General features: G+C 53.8%; 1 protein-coding gene across 1 annotated transcript in view; it reads left to right on the forward strand.

Moving 5' to 3' along the window:
- Nucleotides 1-9,321, forward strand: part of BMP1 (bone morphogenetic protein 1) — a 47,441-nt gene extending 38,120 nt beyond the window's left edge. The window contains exons 17-20 of the mRNA XM_024996250.2: nucleotides 3,455-3,582; nucleotides 3,926-4,139; nucleotides 6,150-6,400; nucleotides 8,575-9,321. Coding sequence (XP_024852018.1) covers nucleotides 3,455-3,582; nucleotides 3,926-4,139; nucleotides 6,150-6,400; nucleotides 8,575-8,709 — 728 coding nt within the window. The 3' untranslated portion in view covers nucleotides 8,710-9,321. The remainder of the gene's footprint in view (nucleotides 1-3,454; nucleotides 3,583-3,925; nucleotides 4,140-6,149; nucleotides 6,401-8,574) is intronic.
- The last annotated feature ends 389 nt before the right edge of the window (nucleotides 9,322-9,710 follow it).

The raw sequence follows: 9,710 nt of genomic DNA on the forward strand, positions 1-9,710 counted from the left end.
TGCTCTCTATGAAAATGAAGGTTTTGCTAAGGAACCTTCCACACCAGCGTCAACAAGAGAGCAGGAGCAGGTGTAAAATTCCTGGGAGGGTAGCCTGTGTGTGGCTCTGAGTCACTGGAGAAGCCCACATGGTTCCTTACTCAGTCAGATCAGTCGCTCAGTTGTGTCCGACTCCTTGCGACCCCATGAATCGCAGCACGCCAGGCCTCCCTGTCCCTCACCAACTCCCAGAGTTCACCCAAACCCACGTCCATCGAGTCGGTGATGCCATCCAGCCATCTCATCCTCTGTCATCCCCTTCTTCTCCTGCCCCCAATCCCTCCCAGCATCAGAGTCTTTTCCAATGAGTCAACTCTTCGCATGAGGTGGCCAAAGTATTGGAGCTTCAGCTTTAGCATCATTCCCTCCAAAGAACACCCAGGGCTGATCTCCTTCAGAATGGACTGGTTAGATCTCCTTGCAGTCCAAGGGACTCTCAGGAGTCTTCTCCAACACCACAGTTCAAAAGCATCAATTCTTCAGTGCTCAGCTTTCTTCACAGTCCAATTCTCACATCTATACATGACCACAGGAAAAACCATAGGCTTGACTAGATGGACCTTTGTTGGCAAAGTAATGTCTCTGCTTTTCAATATGTTATGTAGGTTGGTCATAACTTGTCTTCCAAGGAGTAAGTGTCTTTTAATTTCATGGCTGCAATCACCATCTGCAGTGATTTTGGAGCCCCCAAAAATAAAGTCTGACAATGTTTCCACTGTTTCCCCATCTATTTGCCATGAAGTGATGGGACCAGATGCTATGATCTTCGTTTTCTAAATGTTGAGTTTTAAGCCAACTTTTTCACTCTCCTCTTTCAGCTTCATCAAGAGGCTTTTTAGTTCCTCTTCCCTTTCTGCCATAAGGGTGGTGTCATCTGCATATCTGAGGTTATTGATATTTCTCCCGGCAATCTTGATTCCAGCTTGTGGTTCTTCCAGCCCAGCGTTTCTCATGATGTACTCTGCATAGAAGTTAAATAAGCAGGGTGACAATATACAGCCTTGACGTACTCCTTTTCCTATTTGGAACCAATCTGTTGTTCCATGTCCAGTTCTAACTGTTGCTTCCTGACCTGCATAAAGGTTTCTCAAGAGGCAGATCAGGTGGTCTGGTATTCCCATCTCTTTCAGAATTTTCCACAGTTTATTGTGATCCACACAGTCAAAGGCTTTGGCATAGTCAATAAAGCAGAAATAGATGTTTTTCTGGAACTCTCTTGCTTTTTTGATCATCCAGCAGATGTTGGCAATTTGATCTCTGGTTCCTCTGCCTTTTCTAAAACCAGCTTGAACATCTGGAAGTTCACGGTTCACATATTGCTGAAGCCTGGCTTGGAGAATTTTGAGCATTACTTTACTAGTGTGTGAGATGAGTGCAATTGTGTGGTAGTTTGAGCATTCTTTGGCATTGACTTTCTTTGGGATTGGAATGAAAACTGACCTTTTCCAGTCCTGTGGCCACTGCTGAGTTTTCCAAATTTGCTGGCATATTGAGTGCAGCACTTTCACAGCATCATCTTTCAGGATTTGAAATAGCTCCACTGGAATTCCATCACCTCCACTAGCTTTGTTCGTAGTGATGCTTTCTAAGGCCCACTTGACTTCACATTCCAGGATGTCTGGCTCTAGGTGAGTGATCATACCAAGTGATGGGCTAGTAACAAATCAGTATCTCCTAACCCCCTGCAGAGGGTGCAGCACTGTACAAAGTTCTGTGGGGAATTAAAGATGGGGACCCCTCTGCTCTTGAGGAGACTGCTGTCTAGCTGGGAAGAGAAGCAGGTGTGGAAATAAATTAGAGGGCGGGGAATACCAGTAAAAGTGGGGAGACAGTGAGTGTGGACAAGGAAAGCTGAAGGTGAGTAATAGAAGCAGCTCGTAGCTCAAACATGGAGACCAGCGGCTCTGCACAGCCCCGAGGGCCCTGCTCCTCTCTGGACCCTGGTGGCCTTGCATTCATCCTGTGAGCCTCTGACTATAGGTGCAGCTGTGTGGACTGCACACCACCCACCCCTTTTTCCTTCTCATCCCAGCAGTGCACTGGCTTTTCCTCAGAGGGACCTGTCAGATTGGATGATAACGAATAAAGAGCATCAGTGTTTCAGTTGGAGTTGTGAGGCTGTGCTTTTCCGAGGCAGAAAGCATGGATCAAGGAGTCATGAGCAGTGAGAACGTGACATAGCACGTTTTCTTGAAGAAAAGGGAGATATGATGGATGGTAGTCAGAAGGGAGTGTTGTTTTAGGATGCGCAAAGTGTAGGAAGGTTCGTGGGCTGGACGAGCTGGCAGAGAGAGCGAGCGTGGGTAACGTGTGATACAGAGGTCCCCGGATGGTGGGCAGCAGTGAGCTCCAGCTCATGAAGGAAAATCTAGTCCTGCCTAAGGGGAGGGACACCTTCTCTGAGATGAGGCAGGAGGTAAGGTGAGTGGAGAGGTGAGTTTGCAGGTAGGGGTCGGGAAGTTGAAGTTGTTCATATTTGCAGACTCTGCCTTTCCCCAAGAGGCAAGAGGTGAGGTGGTCTGCTGGGAGGGGGAGCTGGGAGTTGAGGAGAGGGCCAAAAGTTTGGAGCCGTAGCTGAGGAGGTGAGAGATGGAGCTGGTAAAGGGTAAGTCCAAAGAATACCAAGCAGTGGGGGCCCAGCCACACTTAGAGACCACGAATGGGGTTTTCCAAGATGGTACAGTTCAAGCATGGCCATTGGTGAGCAATCGGGGTGATGGGCCATGTGGTCCAGCTGATAGAGAAGCAAGGTAAGTAACCCCAGGACGAAGTATTGGGAGAAATCAGAAGGATCAACACCGTGGAGGTCTCTAAAGTTGACAAGGTGTTAAGGGAAATGGGGGAGGGGGGTGTGCTGGCGCTGAGTGCCCTGGAAGAAGGAGAGGTGGCCACCAGCACCAAGAATTTGTGGGTGACGGCAGAGCCTTGTGGGGAAGGAAGTGAGAACTCATAGATCTGAGAAGGTCAGGAGAGGCCAGCATGCGGGTGGACCATCCATGTGTTTGCTGACATCACCTAGGATGGTGGCAGGAGTGGAGTGGAGAGAACTGAGTCAGGTGCCAAAGTCTTCTGTGAATATGGAAGCGTGGCAGGAGATCAGAGGATGCTAGCTTCGCAGGGGGCAGAGGAGGTGTGGCCAGATGGCCTCAAAGGTCCATGGGGTACCTGGGAGGGCTGCTTCCATAGATGCTGCCAGGCGAGGGCCAGCTTGGAACCAAGCAGCCAGATATCCCCAGGCTGGATGGCTGAATAGAAAACAAGCTGTGTGAGCCTTCAACTCATTTCTAAGTAGAAGATAAGAGAAGCAAGAAAGGAGCAGGTGGGACGGAGGAAATGTCTTCCTTCCTTTCTTCATAGGGGCCATTAGAACCCAGGGGTCCCCACTGATCCCCTTCCCTGCCTCACCTCCCCACAGCGGGCTGTGACCACAAGGTGACATCCAGCAGCGGCACCATCACCAGTCCCAACTGGCCTGACAAGTACCCCAGCAAGAAGGAGTGTACCTGGGCCATCTCTAGCACCCCTGGGCACCGGGTCAAGCTGGTAAGGTGCCACTCCCAGGCCTGCTCCTCCATGCCATCTACCCATCACCTACTTCCCATCAGCTCCAAAGCCTCACGTCACTCAGAGCACCTTAGGCTGGTGACTGGCTGAGCCCACAGGGCCGGCATCCCTATGGGAACTGCAAGTCTGGCCTGGACAGAGGCCCTTTCCCCAGCATCATGTTGGGGTATACCTGCCATTGCCCCATTCCTAGGTCCTCCCTCTCCCCATCCACCAGCAGTGGCCACTGTCCTAAACTGGGGTCCAGAGGTCTTGGTTTATTGCCCACGTCTCCTGCCCTTGGCCATATTCCTGATTCTCTGTTCTCCCTCACACCCTCCAGACTTTCATGGAGATGGACATCGAGTCCCAGCCTGAGTGTGCCTACGACCACCTGGAGGTGTATGACGGGCGTGACTCCAAGGCCCCCGTCCTGGGCCGCTTCTGCGGGAGCAAGAAGCCCGAGCCTGTCCTGGCCACTGGCAACCGCATGTTCCTGCGCTTCTACTCTGACAACTCCGTGCAGAGGAAGGGCTTCCAGGCATCCCACTCCACAGGTGAGCCCACTGCAGGCCAGGTGCCCTCATGCAGTCATTTGTCCTGGAGGCATCTGCTGATTCTGGTCTCAAATGCAGACCAGGGTCTTGGATGGTGGGTTTACAAATAGCTCCTGAAGACGGACAGACCCAGCCCCTGGCCACGTGGGGAGACAGCATGTCCTGAAGGCTACTAAGCTGATTTCTGCCTCAGGACCTTTGCACCAGCAGTTTTCTGGCTTGAAACACCTAAAATCATCTTCCCTTGAATCATTTCTCTATCTCATTATTTGAGACTCAGCTCAAATGCCTCCTCAGTATAGAGACCATCCCTGCCCATCTAATATAAAGCAATGCCCTCTTCCTTTTTTTTATATCATTCAGCTTTATTTTCACCAACGTGCTTATTTTCACCAACTGGAATTATCTTATATATTTGTTTACTTGCTTATTATCTACTCTCCTTGCCCCTCTAGAAGTAAACCTTCACAGAGCAGGAACTTTCTGTCTTGGCCCTGCTGTCTTTGTAGCAACTAGACTAGTTCTTGGCCCCAGTAGGTGCTCAAAAAATATTTACTGAATATTTTTTAAAATATTACTGAAAGCAAAGTAAGCCTCTGGGCAAAGGAGGGGAAGTTCTGATTTGGGGTATGAAGGTCAGAAAACAGGCCAGTAATAACAAGGAATAGAGAACCCAGAGATGGGGAGGGAATCTACGGAGTCCCTAGTGGCAGGACACTTGAGTGTGCAGTAGCCCACCCACATCCCACCCCCCAAATCCACTCATTCATTCATCCTACAGACATTCATTAACATGCAGCATGTATGTGGCAGCATCCTGAGTGTGGGTCATAAAATGAACGAAGCAGACAAACCTCAGTCCTTGAGGGACTTACTCTGCATCTGCTCGTTCATGTATTCAACAACTTTTTATGGAGCCCTGGCCCCCTGCAGGGGACTCAGAGGGGCATGGGGAAATGAATCAGCCATGAGCCCTTCACCTTGCCCACCTGGGAACCCACAGCCTGGGGGTGAGACGGGACCCAGACAGATAATTCCAACAGAAGACAAAACACGATCAGGGCCTTGCTCTGGGTGTGAGATGATGGGTCATTGCAGGCAGGGGAGGAGCCCAAGCACAGCCACAACTCCAGATAGCTCTGGGTGTACACAAGTGAATGCAGATCATGTAGTGTGGCTAGAGCAATGGGCATGTGATGACAGCAGTGAACTGGGGATGGTGTGGCTACAGAGAAAGGCTATAGCCTGGTCCTGCGAGGCCTGGGATGTCAGGCCAGCCGTGGCCTCTGGGGGCTTGGCAGGCTTCTTGGAGTCTTAAGCTACCTGTTGGGGAGGTCCCAAAACTGATGGATCCACAGCCTCCCCTCCTTCCTTTCAGCTCAGGCCACGCCCACCTACTTCCCTCCCTCCCCTCAACCCCCACCGTGAGCCCAGGTGTCCCGGAGGCCAGAGGACGTTCAGAGAAGGTGTGGTGTACACGGATGGCCTTGCCCTCGTCTGCCCCTCCCAGCACAGGGTCACACACTGGAGGCCCGGAACTCCATATGGCTCTCAGAGTTGCTATGTTTGGCCCACATTGTGTTTTTTAAAAACCTGAGCCAACATTTAAAAATTAGGAGTTTTCACATAAAACCCAGATGGACATCTTCTCACTTAAGAACGGGAGCTCTGGCGTCACAGAGCCCGCATTCTTCCATGACAGCTATCAGCTGGAGCAAATTAGCAACGTTCTCTTTCAACAAGTGCATCCTCCCTGGGGCCTCCACGGAGAACGGCCTTTCACCCGCTGCGTCCCTGGGCCTCCGTGGGCATCTCTCCAGAGAAAGAGCAGCAGAGCACTAGTTCCAGGCCAAGTCCTGGGCTGGATCCAAACCCACCTATCTCTAGCCATGTGGCACTGTCCCAGGGCCTCCATCCGGCCAGGAGGGCTGCACGTGGGGAGGGACAGTGCCTGGGCCACGACTGTGCTCCGGGGCGGCAGCTGACCTTGTGTCCCCCTCCTCCCTCTAGAGTGTGGTGGCCAGGTTCGGGCAGAGGTGAAGACCAAGGACCTTTACTCCCACGCCCAGTTTGGCGACAACAACTACCCGGGGGGAGTGGACTGTGAGTGGGTCATCGTAGCCGAGGAAGGCTATGGTGTGGAGCTGGTGTTCCAGACCTTCGAGGTGGAAGAGGAGACCGACTGTGGCTATGACTACATGGAGCTCTTCGACGGTTATGACAGCACTGCCCCCAGGCTGGGACGCTACTGTGGCTCAGGGGTGAGGCCCCCACACTCCTCACACCTCTCACCCCAGTGCAGGGACCCAGTGCCTCTGTAGACATGTGCAGCAGCCCCTGCCTGGCACTTTGCAGGAGCCAGAGGTCCAGGCTGGTGGGTCTCCCAGCTCACAAAGGCCCACCCGGCCCTGGGCCATCCCCACCCAGGAAACAAGGTTGTTTCTGGCTGACACTGAGGTTCCTGCACCCTCTGGGATAGACCCTACCCTGACCCAAGCCTGCTCAGCACCACTTCAGTTGGGTCTCCAAGGCAGTTTGCATTGGAGTTCCCTCTGCCCCCTCATTCCCTTGCCCTGGTCCAGAGGCAGCTGAGCAGGGCCCAGAATGAGGGCAGAGGCTGGGGCAAGAGCCAGGGCCCAGGGCTGAGCTGAGCCGCGCTGGGCAGTTATCCTGGCCGAGCCATAACAATACCCTCATCTCTTCCGCTGCCAGTTTCTCTTCTTGGTGACAGGCCAGCTGGTCCCAAAGCATATTGGTGCTGCTGTCCAAGCAGACACTGAGCATCATTTCTTGGTCCATAAAATGGTACTTTCAGAGGCAGTGGGCAAGAATTTGCTTGATAGGGTTTTAACTAAGGTCACAGGAAAACCACAGAGGTGGATTTATTTTCCTCCAGGCAGAGCCTGTGAATTCTTTGGTGGTTTTTTTTTTTTTTTTTTTCTGTTCTTTTTTAATCCTCCCTTCCTTCAGAGAATGCCATCTTCCTCTTCCCATTCTACATACCCACACACACTTTGGCACATGTACTCACACTCATATGTACACTCAGACATGCCCTCCTGCCTATCACTTCCTGCTCCCCTGCCTCTCATGGCCGTGCTCTAGGACAGCCTGGGTGCCCCAGAAAGGGTTAATCTTCCCAGGAGCTGCAGCAGCTGCTGGACCCAGCATTGGCTAGTGCAGTCTCCCTTTAGGAGCAGAGCTTCAGCCTTTGTCAACTGGCAAAGGATTGGGGGGACAGGATTGGGGGGATGGGGACATGGAGCACACAGCCCCCTTGCCAGCTGGGCTCAGCTGCTCTGGATCCCTGGGCTACCAAGCGAGTGCCCCCCTCACCACTTTGCCCTTTGCATCTCCCTTGACCTGACACCTTCGGGTGAGTCACACACCAAATTGGGTGTCCCCAGGTGGCTTCTTGCAGAGACTGCCATCAGGCTGGAGCCAGCAGGAGGGGACTGGGGAAGGAACCCAGTTCCGTCAAGGCTTCCTGGCATGGTTGCTGGAAATATCCCCAAGGTTCTCGGAAATGATCCTTTCCATGCCTCGAGGGCCAGGGCCTCCGTGTGCTGATGCTCCATGGGCAGCTGCTACTCTGAGCGCTGCACACAGAGGCGAGGAGGGGCTTGCAGGAGCCTCAGAAGGGGCATCACCTGGAGCCCACCATGGCCTGCATCTGAGGAGGGGAGGAGGATAGAGGCCAAGTCCAGATCTGGGGGATCCAGCTGTCCAGTCTTCTCCAAGAGACAGGCGGATTGCAAGAAGGCAGCTGACAAATTACTCCCTTTGCAAATCCCTTTGCAAAACTCTGACACATCCATCCTCTTATTTGTCTCCCCCGCCCCTGCCACCTCCACCCACCTTTCTAGACTTGGAGAGCAGAGAGCATTTGCTCCTTCCTGTTTGCTTTTGAGGGGAGTGAGGCCCAGAGAGGGTCAGTGCATTGCCTGAGACATCACAGCTAACTAGTTAGGCACTGGGTACAGAATGGAAGTGTGACTCTGAACTTAAGACCAGCCCCCTGTACCTCCCCTACTCCAGCATGCATGCTAAGTCACTTCAGTCATGTCTGACTCTTTGTAATGCCATGGACTGTAGCCTGCCAGGCTCCTCTGTCCATGGGAGTCTCCAGGCAAGAATGCTGCAGTGGGTTGCCATGCCTTCCTCCGGGGAGCCTCCCAACCCAGAGATCATACCCATGTCTCCTGCATTGGCGTGCAGATTCTTTACCACCAGAGCCTACTGGGAAGCCCTCCCCCTACTCCAAATGCCCCATTAAACTCCAGCTCACAAGAGTCCTCCTCCTGCTTCAAGGCACTGGGGGAACCTGGCAGGAGTCTGGAGCCACCCGCCTCCTTATAGCAGGAGAACTTGGGGAGGGAAACAGCAGTCCCGGCCCCCGGTCCTCAGCCTCATGCCCACCTCTTTCCTCTAACAGCCTCCTGAGGAGGTGTACTCGGCAGGCGACTCTGTTCTGGTGAAATTCCACTCGGATGACACCATCACCAAAAAAGGCTTCCACCTGCGGTACACCAGCACGAAGTTCCAGGACACTCTACACAGCAGAAAGTGACCGCTGCCCTCACACGGCAGGGATGGGAGACCTGCTGCCCTCGGTCACCTGAGCCGGACAGCGGGGGGCGGGCAGAAAGTGGGTACCCCGTCTCTGTCCCCCCTGGTGCCAGGACCTGCGGGCTGATGGTCCTGGTGAAGCTGTCCTTGGGAGGTGGGGCACTGGACTCCCACATGAGCTGCTGCCCCTCGGTCCCTTCCTCCCTCGCCCCCAACCCTGGGAGTGAGGGGCCAGGGCCAGGGTGCCAGAGCTTGCCCTGAGACACTTGAAGTGGCCATTCCTCTCTGGGGCCCAGCCCAGTGTGTGAGGACCCGCCCACCTTCCCCGCCCATCTCCAAGCACCCTATTGTGTATAGCCAGTGGCATATCTTCATTGTAATGTATGTTTCCCACCCCTCCCCCTCCCCCTCCCCGGATTTGGTTTTGTTGGAAGCCCCCACCTCCCCGTTTCCTGGGGCGCGAATTTCCGTGCTTGTCCCACAGGAGCCACATGCGGCGGCAGGAGGATGAAGGGGAGGGGGTGGGGGCATCAAGACAGGGCTTCTCTCAGGCCCAGCGGCTGGTCAGCCACACCAGGGCACCCCAGCCAATAAACCGAAAGTGTTACAGCCAGTGTCCTGTGCCAGAGGCTGTCTGGGATGTGGGGATGGCGGTGGAGGGGGGTGGTGAGGGCGCACATCTTCCAGATGTGAGTCTGGGGCCGGCGGATAGCCAGGACACCTGGCCTCGCCGGCTGCCCTTCCTGCCTTGATTCCAGGGCCCCTGAGAGTGTGATTTCACACTGGGGCACACACAGATACAGATGCCTTGCACACTTGAGCCTGTAGACGCCCCCGTACCTCATAACCCTCCCACACAACCCAAGGGGCAGAACAGAATGTTCTGTAAAGCGGCTGTACAATGGGAAGGAAGGAGGTATGTCAATGGGATGATGGCGTGTGTCTGTCTAGACGGTGTCCAGCGGGGTCTTCTGTCTCTGGGTCTGGGTGGTAGGCTAGAAG

The sequence above is a fragment of the Bos taurus genome, chromosome 8, assembly GCF_002263795.3.
Source record: "Bos taurus isolate L1 Dominette 01449 registration number 42190680 breed Hereford chromosome 8, ARS-UCD2.0, whole genome shotgun sequence".
Taxonomy (NCBI): Eukaryota; Metazoa; Chordata; class Mammalia; order Artiodactyla; family Bovidae; genus Bos; species Bos taurus.